The sequence below is a fragment of the Oncorhynchus mykiss genome, chromosome 9, assembly GCF_057628025.1.
Source record: "Oncorhynchus mykiss isolate SJ-2025 chromosome 9, ASM5762802v1, whole genome shotgun sequence".
Lineage (NCBI taxonomy): Eukaryota > Metazoa > Chordata > Actinopteri > Salmoniformes > Salmonidae > Oncorhynchus > Oncorhynchus mykiss.
This window is the reverse complement of record NC_143030.1, coordinates 48760548-48781820: the sequence shown is the minus strand read 5'-3', so window position 1 is coordinate 48781820 and position 21273 is coordinate 48760548. Positions and strand designations below refer to the sequence as shown.

The 21273-nt window shown below is 45.9% G+C and overlaps 1 protein-coding gene across 16 annotated transcripts in view; it reads left to right on the top strand.

Annotated features, from left to right (window-relative positions):
* Positions 1 to 21273, top strand: part of prdm16 (PR domain containing 16) — a 233898-nt gene that overhangs the window by 102252 nt on the left and 110373 nt on the right. For all 16 annotated transcript variants that reach the window (XM_090184394.1, XM_090184391.1, XM_036988089.2 and 13 more), the window contains exon 3: positions 18911 to 18964. In XM_090184394.1, the coding sequence (XP_090040520.1) occupies positions 18911 to 18964 (54 nt within the window). The remainder of the gene's footprint in view (positions 1 to 18910; positions 18965 to 21273) is intronic.

Sequence of the window (21273 nt, the reverse complement as noted above, 5' to 3'; positions counted from 1 at the left end):
TTTCTCCCTCTCTCTCTCTTTCTCTTTCTTTCTTTCTCTCTTTCTTTCTCTCGTTCTCTTTGTTTGTTTGTTTCTTTCTCCCTCTCCCTCTCTCTCGCTCTCTCTCTCTCTCGCTCTCTCTCTCCTCTCTTCCCTCACTCCATGGGAAACACTGAGCAGCAGCCCATGCCCTATCTGTCTATTGGCCTGTAATGGACACTGAGGGGATGGGCCAGCCCAGATTGCTCCCTGGGCTCTGATAAAGTGGGATTCCTGTCTGGCACCCCAAACCCAAACAACATTAGTGGCGCTGTTTTCTGTGTCCCCTGTGTACACACACACACACACACACACACACACACACACACACACACACACACACACACACACACACACACACACATGCAAATGAACACGAACACACACACACATCAGGAAACAATATCTGTGTGTTTTTTGTATGTCTTTCTCTGACCTCTGGTATGATGGAAACAGTAGCAGACTGACCCTCCCCTAGTTTGCCACCCCCACCCCACTACATGTCTCATGTCCAGCCCCCCTCCCTCCCTTACCCAGAGCCCATCAGCAGTGGTAGTTGTGTATCTTATCTAGGCAGGGCGGCCCAGCTAGGGGATAACACTGTTAACAAGGCTAATGTGTGGCAGGAGTTGCAGAGAGGAGAGCTGCCCCTCATCACCAGCAGTGACTGAGCAGCTGGGGTCAAGGGCCTTTGACATCTCACTCTAACCCTGTACCTCCCATACCGTCTCTGTCTGTTTCTGTCTCTCTCTCTCTGCCTCTCACACTGCACACACATACCCCCTCTCCCTGTGTCTCTGTCTCTCTCTAACTCTCTCTCTCTCTCTCCCGCTTTCGTTCTCTTTTTCTCTCTGCGCTGGCGTCCAATATTAACATGGTGAAAAGAGGAAGAAAAGTCTCCCACCGCAGAGAGAGCCCTGCAGACTGAGCGGGCCTTCTCCTCTCCCTGTGCCTTGGGGGGAAAGACTTTTGTTATTTTAGAAAGCACACTGTTCAAGATTAATGTCAGCTAGAGGAGTGTGTCATCGGTCTTTAACGACGGTGCCGAGGAGGCGAATAAAGCCCGCACTGTGCTCTCTCACGGCCCGGACGGACGACTTCTCTCTCACCACGTCTTGGCTCGCTGTCCAAGTTCCCTCCGACGTGTTCATCCATTACCCAACGCTGAACGACCGACACCACAGAAACCTTAACGCGCCAGAGTCGTCGTTCAAAAAGGGCTCAAGCCATTTCGCCACGCACTCTGTTTTCGCTAGTTGAGGCGTCGGAAGTGGCACAAGCGTTGGTGTGCTCAGTCGCCGACACAAAAACAACAAAGGTCGGGGGGCCTTCGCAAACATTTTTCCGCACTGATTGCTCTACTTACATGACTAATGGAAAGTTCCAGTTCGAGTCATGACCATTAGACAGCCACCATAAAGCGATCCATCAGGCCGAGACAGATAGTTATAAACCAGAGTTCAGCTTCTAAAGAAGTGGATCCCTATCTACCTTCCGTCACGCCTTTTGAGACACGGAAACAACAAGGACAACAACCGTTCTCAAACCTCGCTCATGCTTTATTTACGACACTAATTGTCACAACGATAGCATATTTCCATGACCCCACTGATTACTGATAACCAGTTGTCTCTTTGGAGGTTGAGGACAGTCTCTGAGGACGAATTGCAGGCCCTACTCAATGTCGGGAAAGTTCTTCCTGATAAGTGGCTAGTCGATAAGCCCGGGACAGCAATCTCTCTGGCGGAGATCCTTCTCGCTGACGGGGCAGTAAAGTTCCTCCTAAAGGTGTCCTCTTATCTCCCTGCTAATAAAGTAATTTGTGATGAGCCCGAAGGTCAGCCAAGCCTGCTCTCTCTCCTTTCCGATGCGTGTCTCTGCAGCAGATGCCACCTGTGGGAGAGCCGAGTGATCACGACCCGTCTCGACTGGAAAGCACATGTGGTTCTTTGGCATGAAATCTAGGCGGCCCTATACGGCTTTGGGGGTGATAGTGGTGTAGTAGTGTCATGGACAGGGTTGGGTTATGATGGTATGTCCGTCTGTCTGAGAACTTGACTGAGAAGTGTTGAACTACAGCTAAGGAAGAATTCCATTGCAGTACCTCACAGATGGATGAAATCCACTTGTTGTTCGACTATGTGTCTCGTGGTCTGGGATGGGTAGTGTAAAATGAGAATAGAAGTGACAGCCGTAGCTGGTGGTTCCATGGCCATGCTGTAGCATGTTCCTGTAGGCCGTCCCTTTCATGACCTAGATGACTCATCAGAGTCAATGACATGTCGACTCATCACAAGCAGGGAAAACGCGTTCCTTTTGTCCAAGGGAGTGTGACTGTCTGTACCCCTATCTCTGATCTTCTATATCTTATTTAATGACTGTCCCCAACCACCTCCAAGGTCAATCATAAAGTAGAGAGAAAGAAAATGGCGAGAGTCTCTCGTCTCTCAGTGGACGTGTCTGTTGTTTTGGGCCAAGCGGGCGCCGGATCCCACATCACCGCCAGGTTCGTCTTGCCGCCTCCGCTCGCTCCTCCTCGCTCCTCGCTCTGAGTAAACAAGACAGCAGTGAATCATGGGGATGCAATGTCCCGGGACGCGGCCCCCTAATCAATTACATTAGGCGCATCAATCATCTCACCCTGACGTTTATTGTGGAGGTGATGGGTTGATCCCGTGGACTTGGAGACAAGTCCTTGTGGTGATAAACGTCGCTATCTCTGGAGAGCACAGATAAATAGTATGCCTCAAGAGAGAGAGAGAGAGAGAGAGAGGGAGGGGGGAACAGAAGAAACATAGACGAGGGAATGACAGAGACCCGAGTGGTTGTTATCGCGTAGACGCCGGATGTCCCACAGATCACTTAACTACATACGTCATCTGGAGAGAATCAGTGAGCACACAATGGGCTTCCGTTTGTCTTCTTTAACGCAAGTCTCCGTAAAGGTTTAGTAATGGCTGTTTCAATCCCGAACGAGGTTCCGTGTTGCACTGAAAGGTTTAAAGATGAGTTGACGAACTTATTAAAACAGATGCCCTCAAGTCAATCTATTGCAGACAAAGGGATGTTATGTCAGCATAGGTGTGTACTGTTTGTCTTGAGGTACATTTTGAAATATCCACCGATTGATTTCAGGAGAGTTTGTTGACTGAACAGTACACTTGTTTATTTATTTGTTTTATTTCTAGGATATCGAGAGCAATAACAACCTTACAACAGATTATCAGCTCGCCACATGAAGCAGATTACCAAAGTCTCGCCGTCACGACATATTAGATATCCAATCGCCCTGCATGCAGCAATTCTCATTGGCTACCACAGCTATGATCTTGGCACTGTGTGGCCTCATCAGCCACCGTAGTGGAGTAAAACTAATTGGTGTGTATCACCAGACAGCGTCTCTTGGCTGTAGCAGCTGACTTAACTCCTTTAAAAAAAAAAATGTTACGTTCTGAGTTGTAAATAATCAGATTGGACGCTCGTCAAATCGCCAGGGTAAACGGTTGTGGAGCTACAGTCCATTTCCCATACACAAGCTCCTTTTTATGGCTTTATCTCCAAGTCGGCCTCGAAATGATACAAATTTATAGCTATTATAGCTATTATGCTGTTATTTCGGTTGGTATTTTTATCACTGTGTGCTTGTACTGCTTCAATTATCATCAGAGGTAATTGTGTTCGAATTGAACTTGAAATGATGGGAAATGCAATAATTTGAGTTTGATTGCGAGTAATTAATAGCGCTTTCAAAGCTGGACAGACTTTCTAATGGTGCAGATAGCTGACTGAGGAACAATCTACATCTTTCCTACAGTCAATGTGTTTTCTGATAGAAATGTGAAACGCGTACAATATAACTCAGTATACCAGAAATACACATCTGCAGATGTAGGTTGTTCATTTAAGCCAGTTTTCTACAGCAGGAAAATAATCATGCAGCATCAGGAAAGGTCAAGGTCAAAGGTCAATTATTATGCGGATTATAATTCATGGACATTTTTGTAGGGGTTGATAAATGTTTCGGTAGGTTGAAATGACAAGCTTCAGAAGCCTTTTTCTGAACCTCGAATCCACATTTACATTTAGTTCTCCTGCAACGCAACAGGGTGAACACATTAAAGGCTTTACCTAAAACCAGAAATGCCTTAAGTATTTCCATACATTGAAACTAGTTAGGTGGAGTTATCCTTCTCTCTCTCTCTCTCTCTGCAGTCAAAACCGGGTCACGTGACCTGTCTTTACGAGCTGTTAGCTCTGCTCTGTAGTCAGTTAAAGAGCGATTAAGAAATCTTGAGAATTGTGGACAAATTCTTTGTTTTACTGAAAGTGTGCGGCCGAATTAGCTATTTTTATCAAAAGTACTGTACGTTTTGAGCCAGGAAATGTATACTGTACATTTCCATCTAAAACGGTTGAAATTATTTTCTGAATGTTGCCGACTGCAACAACAGTGGAGATGGTTAACAACTGCGCATATACGCTCTCGTGGGTTGAATCCCTTTAACTAAAAACTATCCTTATTAATAATCACAGATGCAAGTTCTTTATTTTATTTGGGGGGGGGGGGAGAGACCGTAGTTTAGTGTTACAGATTAGTTATACGAAGTAAACATGTCTGACAATTAAATACTTGCTTCTGATTAATAGAACTACTGGAGGGCTGCCAACGTTTACAATCTGTAAAACATGTTTTATGGGCATGGGGCTAAAAGTAATTATATTGTTGGGATATTCATTGGCTACTATCGACAGTAGAGGTGGGGTTACAAATACACAATAGGACAGACTACATGCAACCAAATAGGCCTACCCCAGGTGGTTCCCGGGGACATGTATTTCACACAAGGCTATACTATACAGTTATTAAAAACATGAAATGCTGTCATGCAAATAAACCAAGGCTAGCCAACATATCAGACATGGGAGATTATGCTTATGGAGGGAAAAAAAGGGTGTAGTTTCGATCCTAACGCCTTGATCGCACCGATAGCGGCATTGCGCAAAATAGTACCCAACATCATCTGGATATGTGTGCACCAAAAGTCCAACATTCACCTGCTTCCATTTCTGTCAAGCCATCTACGTGTACAGTTTGATGCATATGTTCGATAGATCCATCGTATGCACCACACAGAACGCACTGCGACTGCCTCTGCAACGCAAGGCTGCAAGGCAAACGTAGCGTTCCGTTGGAAATGAATGTACTTCTGGTGTACCATAACACAATGACGCTGTCGGTGTGTTCAGGGAGTAAGTCATTAAAATGCAACAACACCTTTCATTTTTCTTCTGTCTATTCTGGAATGTACGATGATACAATTACTGTCTATTACAATGTAAGGTGACACAATAACTGTCTATTGTATCCTCAACCAACATATGCTAACCGGCATAGCGCCTAGGCTACAACACAATAAGAACAACGCGAACGGCAATGATTAGACTAGCTACATACAGTTGAAGTCGAAGGTTTACATACACTTAGGTTTGAGTCATTAAAACTTGTTTTTCAACCACTTCACAAATTTCTTGTTAACAAACTATAGTTTTGGCAAGTCGTTTAGCATATCTACTTTGTGCATGACACAAGTAATTTTTACAACAGTTGTTACCAGACAGATTATTTCACTTATAATTCAGTGTATCACAATTCCAGTGGGTCAAAAGTTTGCATACACTAAGTTGACTGTGCCTTTAAACAGCTTGAAAAATTCCAGAAAATTATGTCATGGCTTTAGAAGCTTCTGATAGGCTAATTGACATCATTGAGTCAATTGGAGGTGTACCTGTGGATGTATTTCAAGGCCTACCTTCAAACTCGGTGCCTCTTTGCTTAACATCATGGGAAAATCAAAAGAAATCTGGCAAAAGTTGTAGACCTCCACAAGTCAGGTTCATCCTTGGGAGCAATAGTACGCAAGTCTAAACACCATGGGACCACACAGCCGTCATTCCGCTCAGGAAGGAGACGCGTTCTGTCTCCTAGAGATGAACGTACTTTGGTGCGAAAAGTGCAAATCACTCCCAGAACATCAGCAAAGGACCTTGTGAAGATGCTGGAGGAAACGGGTACAAAAGTATCTATATCCACAGTAAAACGAGTCCTATATCAACATAACCTGAAAGGCAGCTCAGCAAGGAAGAAGTCACCGCTCCAAAACCGCCTTAAAAAAGTCAGACTACGGTTTGCAACTGCACATAGGGACAAAGATCGTACTTTTTGGAGAAATGTCCTCTGGTCTGATGAAACAAAAATAGAACTGTTTGGCCATAATGACCATCATTATGTTTGGAGGGAAAAGGTTGGAGGCTTGCAAGCCGAAGAAAACACCATCCCAACTGTGAAGCACGGGGGTGGAAGCATCATGTTGTGGGGGTGCTTTGCTGCAGGATGGACTGGTGCACTTCGCAAAATAGATGGCATCATGAGGGAGGAAATTTATGTGGATATATTGAAGCAACAGCTCAAGACATCAGTCAGGAAGTTAAAGCTTGGTCGCAAATGGGTCTTCCAAATGGACAATGACCCCAAGCATACTTCCAAAGTTGTGGCAAAATGGCTTCAGGACAACAAAGTCAAGGTGTTGCAGTGGCCATCACAAAGCCCTGACCTCAATCCCATAGAACATTTGTGGGCAGAACTGAAAAAGCATGTGTGAGCAAGGAGGCCTACAAACCTGACTCAGTTACACCAGCTCTCTCAGGAGAAAGGTGCCAAAATTCACCCAACTTATTGTGGGAAGCTTGTGTTAGGCTACCCAAAACACTTGACCCAAGTTAAACAATTTAAAGGCAATGCTACCAAATACTAATTGAGTGTATGTAAACTTCTGAGGATGTGATGGGGATGTGATGAAAGAAATAAAAGCATTTCACATTTTTAAAATAAAGTGGTGATGATAATTGCATTTTTACTAGAATTAAATGTCAGGAATTGTGAAAAACTGAGCTTACATGTATTTGACTGAGGTGTATGTGTAACAGTATAACTGTAGTCCGTCCCCATCGCTCCACAAAAGCCGCGGCCCCTGCAGAGCAAGGGGATCCACTACTTCAAGATCTCAGAGCAAGTGACGTCACCGATTGAAACGCTATTAGCGTGCACCACCGCTAACTAGCTAGCAATTTCACATCCGTTACATATGTAAACTTCCGACTTCAACTGTACCTCTGCACGCTAGCTTTGACGCTTTCTCTTCTCCAAAGCGCCGCTGTATTTTGGCACGGAACCAGATCCAGGCCATGGGAATGCAGAAGGAACAGCTGTGCCTTTTTGAGTTGTCTTCTGTGTTTTGTTCCATCATTTCCGGTTGTATATCTTTTTTTGAAGAAGTCATCGTCGATGAAGTGCTTACTACACACGTCGATTTGCAAGATTGGCTGCAGTGTTTACATCGTGTTTCCTGTTTTTTTTTTATCGCTACTAGAAATGTTCTGCATCTGTCTGTATCTTTCAACGGAAAAGAGTGACATTTTGTGCCTTCTTCCCGAGATTTCTTATATAAAGTGCAGACAGCGACCGAACACCAGCTTGCTCTTGCTCGGCATCTGTTTGGATTTCCACTTTTCAGAGCTAACTTTAGGCTACCTGTGATAAGTCTTTAAACTTTTGAGCCGGCTCGTTCACCCCCCCCCCCCACACACCCCCACACACCCTCACCCCCACACACATCTGTGCCGTCAAGCTCCAAATAAGGGCATATACGTCACAGAGTTGCCCCATGACAGCGCACATGAGCAATTGTTCCTATCTCCGCTGTTGCTGCAGTTGGCCCTGTAACATAATGATATAAATAATCCCAATCGTTTTAGGTTGAAAAGTACACATTTCCTGACTCAAAACCGATAGTACTTTTGATAAAAATAGTATACTTGGCTGTACACTTTCAATAAAACAACGAATTTATCCCAAATTCTCGAATTCCTCAATCGCTCTGTGATTGACGACAGAGCAGAGCTAACAGTGCACACAGACACGTCACGTGACCCGTTTTTGCAGCTTTCCAGTTCCAGGCTGCAGGGAGAAAAAGAAGGCCAACTCCGCCTAACTAGTTTCAATGTATGGAATCACTTAGGAAATGTTGGATTTTAGCGAAACTTCCCCTTTAATATCCAACATCTGTAGCACTCTGGTGTCTCTTTGAAATGTATCCCTGCGCGTCCTGAGTCTTGGGTTACCACCACAATACACACACAGGGCTGCTTGCCTTCCTGTTGTCGATGGCCTGGCTCATGTCTGGAGAGTTGGAACAAGGCCGGCCATTCCTCTCCCTCTGTCATGGAGCTGACAGCTGCAGGACTCTCTGTCATCATGATGGAGATGAGCTGGCCAGAGGGGAGGACGACACACACACACACACACACAGCATTCTCCAATCCCTCTGAGGATTCATCAGTCGGCAGACAGGAACACAATTGTTCATCTGTAATTTTGACCTATTAACCCCAGACACCGTTATTTCTATTTTAGGTGATCCTCAGTCTGTTCAGTGTCTAAAGACAATATACGTCTATTCTGAATCCCCATTACAATGGCACCACTCTGGTCCTGTCCCCTCCACCTCAACATGGAAAAAGATGCTTTGTCCTTCAGGTACATGTCTATTTCTCCCATATCCTATGGGGCGGGATCTATGGCAGTGTGCTTTTGGCTGGGTCAGACTCATTAGGGCACACTGTAGCAAAACAGTCAATTATTTCAGTCCCTTTTCTTCCGTTTTGTGCCTAGTGAACACGACCCTGGTGTCAATAAATTACACTGTCAAAATGTGGCCCCAGGAGAGAGAGAGAGGGAGAGAGAGAGAAAGGGGGGAGGGAGGAAAGGAGAGAGGGAAAGAGTGAGAGAGGTCTCTGCTCCTACAAACAAAAGATGTTCTGACATTATAAGCTGTTCGCTGTGGCTCTTGGAACACACGACACCCTTACTTCTCTCCAATTGATGAGACAACTTTGTCGATCCTTTTACGGGGAGAAAACACACGCACTGTAAACATTTGTCAGGGGTCAGGACAAAAGGGCCATTGAGAGACCGAGAGAAAGAGACTGGGGAACTGTCTATACTGTGTTTATGGTTAAAGAAGGTATAGCGACTAGCCATAGCAGAGATGTCCGGGCGCTACAACCAACCAGGAATTTAGACATTCATAAAAAGTGCTCTGACCAAGTAGACTAGTTCCCAAGTGCGTCAGCATTAACACTAGAGCCTATAAGTATTCGCTAGAGAACATTGTCATGCGGCCCTCATTAGCATACGCCTGGCCTTGATGGACCCCCCCTTCCAGCCAATGACGGGTCAACATTCTAACAGTCTAATAAAAAAATGTCATATATGATGACAGAATAATAATGACTTGGTTGTGTCTTAGGTAACATTAGAATATTAAAAATATATATATATTTCAAAGAACACAATAGCGTTTTCATTAGTTCACAGTCACAATGGCCACAGTTCTTCATCATCACACTATTGTCGTTAATTAAATCAACCTCTTCATCATTCAGTGAGGCCTAATTGAAATGAAATTGTGAAGTAACATTCACAATGATCCGTTTTTATGGCCCATTCATCCATTTAGCCCGCGTCATTAATTCCGTGAGGAGAGAGAGATGTCCTACAGTGCATTTATTTGTGTGGAGAGAGTGATGTCCTACAGTGCATTTATTTGTGTGGAGAGAGAGATGTCCTACAGTGCATTTATTTGTGTGGAGAGAGAGATGTCCTACAGTGCATTTATTTGTGTGGAGAGAGTGATGTCCTACAGTGCATTTATTTGTGTGGAGAGAGAGATGTCCTACAGTGCATTTATTTGTGTGGAGAGAGAGATGTCCTACAGTGCATTTATTTGTGTGGAGAGAGTGATGTCCTACAGTGCATTTATTTGTGTGGAGAGAGAGATGTCCTACAGTGCATTTATTTGTGTGGAGAGAGTGATGTCCTACAGTGCATTTATTTGTGTGGAGAGAGAGATGTCCTACAGTGCATTTATTTGTGTGGAGAGAGAGATGTCCTACAGTGCATTTATTTGTGTGGCGAGAGAGATGTCCTACAGTGCATTTATTTGTGTGGAGAGAGAGATGTCCTACAGTGCATTTATTTGTGTGGAGAGAGTGATGTCCTACAGTGCATTTATTTGTGTGGAGAGAGAGATGTCCTACAGTGCATTTATTTGTGTGGAGAGAGAGATGTCCTACAGTGCATTTATTTGTGTGGAGAGAGAGATGTCCTACAGTGCATTTATTTGTGTGGAGAGAGAGATGTCCTACAGTGCATTTATTTGTGTGGAGAGAAGAAAATTATAAAAAGGCTCTTAATACCTTTCTGCTTGTGATTTCGATATTCTGACAACTGAGCAATGTAAAATACAAACAAGGGAAGGAGCAGGACTTAATTATTTTTTAAGCAGATTTTTATTTATTTACTAAATCAAACGTCAGTGGCCGTTGGCCTATGGCGGTTCTAGTGTTAAAGATGCTATTGACGTGACGGGAATTAAGTTGTCGTCAACCTCCCCCCATCATTTAAATGGCTATATTATGTCTTTCTGGGGCATGCAACAGTGTTTTAAGCAATCCTTTCACTCCTCCCGGGCTCCTCACCTCCCCCCTTTCCCCCATCAGACTTGACTAGGCGCAGCCAGGCAGGAAATACACTGGTTGAGGTATTTATTTATCTGGGGAAGAAATCTCATCATGCAGTCATTTCTCGTCTCTCTCGACTTGAAGGCATCATCTAGAACTGACCCCGGCTTAAACCCCAAAGCACAAAGAAAGCGCTTGCTTGTGCTCCCCCGACCCAAATATACAGTACGTGCACTTAGCCCCAACTCAAGGGACACCTTTCACTTTCATGTTAGGGGCCCCAAGTCTGCCCTTCCATCTTCTCCCTCCCCGTCCTCCCCTTTCCTCCCGTCAATATGTGGAAAAGCTACAAGCCCCTATCGAAGGGGAGGGGAGCAGCCGACTAACCTTCAAAACCACCCCACCCTTTCCCCTAAGTGTCGAAATTTCTCCAAAGTTAGTGTTAGTGTACTTTAAATACCCTTCTTCTCTTTGCACACCGTCTCTCTCTCTCTCTCTCACTCTCTCTCACGAGCCCTCTGGCGAGCAGGATGGACTTGTCAGACCAGCGTGAGGCGCGATGTAAGGAAAGCTCTTTGCATATTTACACCGAAATATGCAAAAGCAGTAAATATTTATCCGGGTCCAATAAACAATACATAATTTTGCCAGGCGTCTTCCATCATCACATGACAATATACCCATGGCCCGCTTCCAAAAACCTCTTTCGATGACAGATCTGGTCTCTTAAGTAGGTTTATATGTTCTTCTTTGCATACAAAGGGGTCCCTGGTTTGAATTACAGGCTTCAATGGTTTGAGAGAGACATTTGACCCAATGTGTATTCCTTCACAGACATACATCTCCGAGGAAAGAAATTGAGATGGGAGAATACTGGAATCCAGAAAGCCAATATCAGATTGATCAGATTGAAGCATGTTGCTAATGAAAAACATGTTGCTACCTATACCTCATACACTACCGAGATATCCCATCTTTCAAACTCCATGTTTGCCAGCAGAAGTGAAAAGCGTCTACGTATCATATGGATTGACTCTCGATCCAATTTATGCGGCCTACAGGTCAAGCTCTAAATCTCTCTCCAACGTCCCCCCCTGCATGTTCCAAGAGGCCGTATGTGATCATTAGAGAAGAGGTGGAGATATCCCCCCCCCCCAGCCCCGACAACATTTCGATATGCCGCAACCTTATCAAAATCAAACACAGAAGATGCCATATATCATGGTGTGAAAGCTACCCCGACCAGGATACTGTGTATGCAATCCTCTTAGCCACCAAGGTAGCATTATTTATTGGTCGGTGACCATGCGGCTGTCAAAGCATCTGTTGGCCGGAGATCTATCGCCCCTCCCTTATTCACTTATGATTATTACTGATCATCCTCCCAAATGACTTATCAATAAAGTGGGCCAGCCGGCTAATTTATCGCCATGGCTCTGTCGATAGGAGGTTCTGCGTCGCGGCTTAAAAGGATAGAGGCCCAATGCTAAGGTGATGGATGAGGCGCGAGGCCTGTATGAAAATATGACCCTTTTAATACGTTTGCTCCTGTGCTCTCTCTTGCTCGCTCTCTTTCTCTTTCGCGTTGTTAACAACTCCGAGGCACAACATCGATTTCTCTCTCTCCCGGCATTATAAAATAATGTACCACCGTCAAGGAGTATTTGCTGAGCAAGTGCGGACCGTGGACCCTTCAGCGCTAATATTGTCCTGAAGAGAACAATTCACTCCAACAAGAAGTTGAAGAACGCAACAGGAGTTCAGCCCGTCAGTGTATACTTAGTGAATATTAAGCTGTGGAATATTAGCCAAATAAATCATGCTCCCATGTCGCTTGTATGGGTAATACGTTGATATGAGTCATACGAACCATTTTAAACAATAATGCAGCTCGTCCCGGGTTTTATTGAAAAGCACCCGTCATATTTTATTGTGACATTTGCCCGAGCATAAATCATGGGAACTCTTAAAGGACTCTTAAATGACTCGTTGCTCGTACTGCAAACACGCCTGTTGTTTGAGAAGTGGCCGCACAATGGCAGCGCGTGTTTGACAGATCTGCCCTTTGTGTTTTCACTCTATCTCTTGGAAGGTTTCCGTTCCGCCAACTAACGCCTGGCCCATCCCGGTACGTTGAGTAATAACGCTGTTAGCTTTTGCCCCGTCAAACCAATCTCTGATCTCTCTCACCTTTGTGTTGGGCCCAGACAATAGGACTAGTGCGTTCCTCTGCCATCCGCTAACATGGTCTGTATGCCTTTCTCACATTCAGCTGACAGCCAAAGTGGAAGACGTTGATAAGGCTATAATATGGAATCAAACAATGCTAAGCTGGGAGCCATTATGTTTAATTGCCCCCCCCCCATCAATAGCCCTCGGAGCATTCGGCTATCAGGACTGCCTTGATGTTTGCTTTGGCAGACGGCTTCAAGTCCTCAGCTTATTAAAGTCTTCATAGATATATTCTATCAGAATGCTGCCTAACTTCCTGGTATTTAGCAGGGAGGATTTCCCCCTTTCCTCCCTTCTCTCCATCCTTCCCTCCTTCTCCGTGTTCTTTCTTGAGCAGGCTCATTGTTAAAATATGTTTTAAGTAGTGATAGCGCCGTATCTGTTGGGAAGTCCCAAAATAGCCCCTTTACACCCAACTGAGGACAAATGACCCTGGAACACAAACTGAGTCCAAAAGAACCCTATCCAGTCAGACAGTATCCTTACTCAAACAAGATTCAACTGATTAGAGAGAGAGAAAGAGAGAGAGAGAGTAAGAGGCTGGGAGAGAGAGGCTGGGAGAGAGAGGCTGGGAGAGAGAGGCTGGGAGAGAGAGGCTGGGAGAGAGAGGCTGGGAGAGAGAGGCTGGGAGAGAGAGGCTGGGAGAGACAGAGAGAGAGGCTGGGAGAGAGAGAGGCAAAGAGAGAGCAAGCCTGTTTTGGTCCAGGGCTATCAAAGCGATATCAGAAGTGTAGACCTCATAGGAAAAGACTGCAGACTAGTGATATTTTTCTTGAAGCGTGTCGGCTGTGAAGGGTTGAGAGCGGCTGGTGCTGGAGAGAATCACAGTGATTAATTTGCTGCAATCATGTTTGACATGATAGTTAGTGCCCAGTTTAGACGGCAGAGCAGTGAAAACCAGAAAGAGCTCTCTCTCTCTCTTTCTTTCTCACACACACACACACACACACACACACACACACACACACACACACACACACACACACACACACACAGAGAGACACACACACACACACACACAGGCACACACACACACAGGCACACACACACACACACACACAGGCACACACACACACAGGCACACAGGCACACTCAGCCGTTTATTATGCAGTGGGCGATCGCACCGCGGAAGACCGCATCCGTGCTAATCTATAGGTCACGAAATCAATAATGTCCCGGCATTGCCACAATTAACTCTTGCCAGCTGGAGAAAGTTCTCAATAACTGCATAGCAAAACTTCCAATTTGTGGCTTTCTTGGTGTGGCTCCTGTAGCCAATGGGTTGTCAGTCTGTCGGTTCAAAAGGCCTTGAGGTCTGTTTGCTGGTGTTTCTTTTTGGAAACTTGTGGCTTCTGACATCCATAACCATCCATTGGCCGTGTTGCTATATTGCCTCATATTATCCAGACTTGAGGAGAATTGTTTTTGGCAACGAGTGCCAACATTTTCCGACAGCGAAAACTCTGAAAGGGATCTTTTATTTTTGTATTTTTGTTTCTGTGCTACTGGTGTACATCTGGGATGCGCTAGCCTTTGTCGCTGATCCCTGAGTAGTTAAAGCACTATCGGTAATTCCTGGACTCTCAATAAGTGGGCCCACAGTTTCCATAGTGATTGTGTCTTGCGAAGTGGTGCAGGGGTTGTGAAGGCAAACGACCACGTGGGCTTTGTGTAGGGCCTACGCTGGACAGCCTCTGAAGGGCAGAGAGAAGAAGAGGTGCTAGAGGTTCTGGAATTAACTGGGCCCGATTTGCTCCATGTGTGCCCGGTTGGCAACGATGGGGGGGGGGGGGAGCTTCTTTACACTCCACACCTCGCCTTGCTTACTCATCATGGCATGTCACACAAATACACACACACTTAATGAGGTTTAGACAGTCACCGCGTTGGAATGATTCCACAGGTGGCTGCACCTTTCATCAAGACCTGTGTGTTTACGTTTGAGGTCATTTCAGGCCATAAAAAAGGGTTTTGTGCCCAGACACACACCTTCCACTGTCTCCATGACACCGGCACTATTTGCCATAGTTTCTCTCCTCGTCATGTCCATAAGACCTATTGACAAGTTAGTACAGGTCAGCGTTAGCCTAGTGCAGATAGGACCACAAGGGTACAATGTGAAACCGCTCTGTCGAGGGATCCAGAAATAAGCTCACCTCTGTTTTGAGTGTTCCGTCTGACGCGGAGTAAAGTGACTTTGAAACGATGGTGACACGGGCAATAAATCATGTGCTGGTGTTAGTCAGGAAGGCCAATCACTTTTTCCCCTCTTCTAATTAATAGGCTATTTATTTGCTTGACTGGGTCTCTGTAAGGCTGTGGAGAGTGTGTCTGTGCGGGTGCCTGTGTGTCTGTCTGCAGGAGCTGAACGAGAGGGAGGGAGAGAGAGGCAGACTTGGGCCTTGCGCATCACACCTATAACCTCCTGCGTTACAGCGCAGGAGACCCCGTTCACCGCGGCTCTTCGGAGCAAAGCACACAGCGACTTCAACTGAGGTGTTTTTATATTTATTCACTTTATAAGCAGCTGGTTTTCGAAGCTCAATGCAAAACGAGAACAAAATATTTTCTCAGAGACTCACGTTGAGATTTGGAGCGCGCCAGCCGAGAATGAAAAGGGGGAGAGGAGGGAAGAAGTGGGTCTAACCCAAAAGCTGAAAGACATTCAACCGTCAGTTTAACTGCTTGTGTCTGTTTGCATGTCTCCTACAGTTTCGGGTTACTCTCGCACAATTTGATACATACACATATTTATGTTTGGCGTGTCGAGAGGGTGGTGGGGAGAGGGAGAGAGGGCCTAACCCTGTTGGAGTGCCTGGTAGCGTTTTGCAGAATCAATGAAGCTGTTACTTTGTAAACTGTTACAGCTGGCCTCCATATATTACCATAGGGGCAAGGCCCCTCTCGCCTCTCTGTCTACCCTCTTCCTCTTTTCTCTCTCCCTCTCTTTCACCTATCACTCTTTATCTATCCTCTCTTTCCTCCCTCTTCTTTCTCTATCCTCTCACTCTCTCGGTCTCAATCTTTCTCTTTCTCTCCCTCTCTCTCTTCCTCTCTTCCATTATCTGCGTCCATCACTTTTAAGGGCTATTGTCAGAGCACAATGTGAACAGGATGGCCAGGAATGTGAAGGAGGGTTCTTCTTATCAGCACCACCACACACAGAAATGCGCAGCAACACACACAGCCGCTTGAACACACACAAAACACATACACACACAGCCGCTTGAACACACACACACACACACACACACACACAACTGAGTGTTGCCCTTGCTCCATCTATCTCTCTCGCTCTCGCTCGCTCTCTCGCTCTCTCTCGCTCTCTCTCGCTCTCTCTCGCTCTGAGTGAATGGCTCTGGCATTGCCCAAAGCTGTGCCTTTGAGCAGTTTCCCAGCACTACAGCCATTCATAAACACACACCAAGGGTGTATTTGGATGCTGTTGTGTGTGGTGGGCTTGAGGGGGCTTACGAGTTACACATGGGCTGTGGTGGACCAAAGACCCCGGCGTCGCTAGTTTAAAATGGTGTCATTGAATTGCGCCGCCGGCTGACGTGATTTTGTTTTTACGATGGGGGATGGCTATGACAAGGCTGAGGATTAGATTCGAGATGTAAGTGTACTCGTGTAAGTATCTGTGGTGTAATTGCTTCCATTCAGTGGGCTGGGAGATCCACTGACAGCTTAATGTAGTGAACCACAGCTTTGGTCCACTGTCTGTCTGTCTGCAGCACACATGGATGAGTCTTCAATACAGATGTCTGAAATGGCAGTCTATGGGTCCTGGTCAACAGAAACGCTCTAAAGAGAGAATAGGGTGACCTTTCAGATGTAGAGCACATGGACTGGATGCCAGTCTCCCTTGACAGGACATGGGAGACACTGAGACCTATTGGCAGAACGAGATTGCTTTAACATTTTCATTTTGGTCTTCATTTAACCAAATGTGACCGACCGGCTCGATTCAGTCTCATGCTGCAAAAAATTCAAATGATTATATATATATATATATATTTTTTAAATTGGATAAAAGTAGAGACAGAGGTAGAAAATGGTACATGATACACTGCAGTTGAGGAACAATGGGAAAGTTATTCTGCTTTGAAAGTTGATCAACTTGTAACCTCACTTTTGTGAAAATGGCCTTTTGAATATTTTGGTACGACTACTGTAGAGCTCTTCTTTGTCTACGCCCCCATTTAGCGTTGTTCACACCCTCTTAAGCTTTAGCCCCACCCATCTCTTTAAGGGTTGATCCGAGTGTTCTGTCCTAACAGCAGTCAAGCACCCAAGCTAACTGGCTAACGTTGGCACAGAGAAGAGCTCACTGACCATTTTACTCAGCCTAGCAGAGCTGGTTAGGCTGTTTTTATGTTATCCAGAGCGTTGGTGACGGCAACTGTGCTGCTGTCAAATGTTTAAGCTTTTTTTTGCCAATGTTTACTGACACAGGCCATATTCAACAGGTGTTGAGTCTTCTTAAGTTTGTCAGTTATTCTGTGCTCTGGCACACTCAGACGAGAGTGCTCTGAAATCAGAGTAGATAGCCAGAGGGAATTTACCAGCTACGTCTATCAACAGTAGTCACAGTGACATTCTATTGAAATGGTTACTTGTGTAGTGGAGTCTTTTGTTAAGACATGTAGCTAGCTAGCTAAACAATGAACCAAAATCCCAACTCATGATGTTACTACCCTGCATGAATCTGCAGGTAGCTAACCGACCAGGTTCAATGTGAGCTAGCTAACATTAGGCTATAACTAGCAACGCAAATGGCTCTGAGATACGAATAACATGACAACACAGATCCTACACGTAACGATTGCTGCTCCTGTGAAGTGGTGAGGCGTGACATACGCCTCGTTTCCTGAATCGAGTCACAAATGAGATCCCTTTCAGGTCTCTTTTCTCTGGAGCCCTGGATGGTCAAGAGGCAGTGGCATAATCATGCACACACACATGATACACGTGACCATTAAATCTTAAGAGGTTTGGACATTTACAGTCATGTACTTAGCAATTGCACATGTACAAGTAAATGGGTCTAGGGCCGGGAAGAATTGCGTGTTTGTTGGGCAGAAACGTGCCAGCGCCTATAGGACCCCGATCCGGCTTTACCGTCCACACAGACCGTAATCTCTCTCTGAGCAGGTCTATTCAACGTGATTCATAAAAGACTCCACTGTACGCGCCAAATAATCCCCCCACAGTTTCCCCACATCAGATTCAAAATGAGATAACTGCTCGGGAACACAGACGCATATCCCTGCCCCCCCCCCCCCCCCCTTCAAATCATCGAGAACATTCAAGGAGAAATCCAAACGTTAATATGTCAAATTCAATATACGGGTACGGAATTGCCAGTGCAACCCCACACAACACACCCTCTGTTGGAGAGAGGTGGGGAGGATAGGGCTGGTGCGTTGGGGGGGGGGGGGGGGGTGCTTGAGAGGTGTGTGTGTGTGTACGCGCACGTGGGCCTGATAATCCCAGCTAAACTCAGACTATGGATGGTTTCCCCTCCCTAATTCCCAGCCATGAATGAGCCACTGTGAGAGAGAGAGAGAGGGGGGGGGGGTTGTCATTATCACTGTAACCATCCCTCCTACCTCTTCATCATTCCTTGCTTCCTCAACTTGATGCGTTTCAACCTCCAGACACTGGCAGCATTCTCCCCACAGCCTTTCTGAGTAAATATTGCTGGAGGCCTAATTCCACATCTCCTTTCCTCCCTCTCCCCCAAAGCTGACTGTCTTAGCGAAATGTCCTGTTATGCTGAAGGGGGAGGGGAGATTACAGACAAAACGGAGGCATTTATTGCAACAGCTCTTAAGTGTTGTGTGGAGGATGTGGTGGGTGGTAACTCTGTAACTCTGTGTCCCCTGGTCTTAGTGTGGGTTAACGGTATGGAGTCCCCCTGCCCATCAGCAGGTCACCACGGTCATGATTAATAGAAGAGGTTACGGTTTGGTCCGAGGTTGTTCAGAGCGCCATACGTCATTGTGCCGTTGGAATTAGGAGTCTGTTATTTCTGCCGGAGCTGAGTTGTAAAAAAGTGTTTGTTTGTTTTTCTTCACAGCAGATGCTGAATGACCACGAGGCAGCGTCCTCTCCGGAGAGCTGCATCAAAAAGGTGAGCAGATGTATTGTTGTTGTTCAACCATTTCTGTTTGGTTGACCACTGTCACACACACACACACACACACACACACACACACACACACACACACACACACACACACACACCCCCACACACACACTACAACTGGAATTCCAAATACCTCCATTTCAGACGTACAATCCATGTCACATCACATATTATAGATATACTGCATATTCACACTCAAAGTCAAATGTGAACGACTGCCCAGTTTCCCATAGCATGACCAGTGGATTCTCCTTCATTGGTCTTTGTGTTGTCGATACGTCCCACTGAACGTGGCACCAGCGGCCACGTCTTTATGAGGTGATACATTTATTGAGGAGGCGGACCGTTGGCTTTTACGGCCAGTGTCGCCGGGTCACGGCAGAACGGGAGCGAGAGTTCAAGTATAAACTTAATGGCGCGTGAAAGAACAATGGCTGGGGACATAGAAAAACAAGGGAGGGAGGGACACATGTTAAGAGAATCAATGGAAACTTACATAGAGTGGACAAAACATTAGGAACACCTGTTCTTTCCATGACAGACTGACCAGGTGAATCCAGGTGAAAGCTATGATCCCTTATTGATGTCACTTGTTAAATCCACTTCAATCAGTGTAGATGAAGGGGAGGAGACGAGTCAACGAAGGATTTTTAAGACTTTAGGAAATAGAGACATGGATTATGTGTGAGTGCCATTCAGAGGGTGAATGGGCAAGACAAAAGATTTAAATGCCTTTGAACGGGGTATGGTAGTAGGTACCAGGTGCACCGGTTTGTGTCAAGAACTGCAACGTTGCTGGGTTTTTCCACGCTCAACAGTTTCCCGTGTGTATCAAGAATGATCCACTTCTCAAAGGACATCCAGCCAACTTGACACAACTGTGGGAAGCATTGGAGTCAACATGGGCCAGCATCCCTGTGGAACACTTTCGACACCTTGTCCATGCCCCGACCAATTGAAGCTGTTCTGAGGGGGCGAAAGGGTGTCCAGCTCAATATTAGGAAGTTGTCCCTAATGTGTTGTACACTCAGTGTATAGCCATGGCCCACGCACTCCAGCTGTGTCCCAAATGGCACCCGATTCCCTAGTTAATGCGCTACTTTTGATTTAGATTAGAGTTTATTCGTCACATGCACAGAGTCGCAGATGTAATTGCAGGGTACAGTGAAGTTCTTACATTCCCGGGCTCCAACAGTGCCGGTCGAAAAGAGACGTGAATGAAACAAAAAGAATACTACTAATAATAAGACTGTTGACCAACGACTATGGGGCTCTGGTCAACAGACGTGCAGTGTATAAGGGAGAGGGTGCCATTTGCGACTCAATTTGTTGACTATAGCTCCAACAGTACGAAGGATGAATAAGGGTTAAGGGGCTTCTCTGGGTTCTATAGCGTTGAGCCGTTAACCGAAAGGTTGCTGGTTCGAATCCCCCTGAGCCGACTAGGTGAAAAATCTGTTGACGTGCCCTTGAGCAAAGCACTTAACCCTTATTCCTCCTTAACCCTAAGAGCATTCGTTAAATGACTAAAATGGAAATGGGTTGTAGGGTGTCACTGGTTGGTGAACTTTGAACTCGGTTTCACTCAAACACCCCAGAATATTGAGACACAGACCAATGCATTTCCTCTCTTCTTCAGTCCGTTTTCTTCTGTTTGGTGGCCGTAGTGATTACGTCCCTGAGATCTCTGTGCTCGACCCCTCATCTAAACCTTCAACATGAATCCATTTGTGTCATGATGAAGGTCTTTCAGTTGGCTTTTCAAAACAATACGCAATCCAATGTTTAGCTCTGGTCTCAACTTCACTTGGCCACCTTCCCAATGGCAGGTCCTACACTGCCTCAACCCACACAGATGTTTCAGACGCACACATGCACACACATGCGCACACACGCACACGCGCACACACGCGCACGCACACAAACTCACGCACGCACTCACGCACACACACACATGCACGCACGCACACACACGCACGCACGCACGCACGCACGCACGCACACACGCACACACACAAACACACACAAACTCACACGCACACACACACACACGCACGCACACACACGCACGCACACAAACTCACACGCACACAAACACACACAAACTCACACGCATGCACGCACGCACACACAAACACACACAAACTCACACGCACACACACACACGCACGCACACACACGCACGCACACAAACTCACACGCACACAAACACACACAAACTCACACGCATGCACGCACGCACACACAAACACACACAAACTCGCACGCACGCACACACACGCACACACACGCAC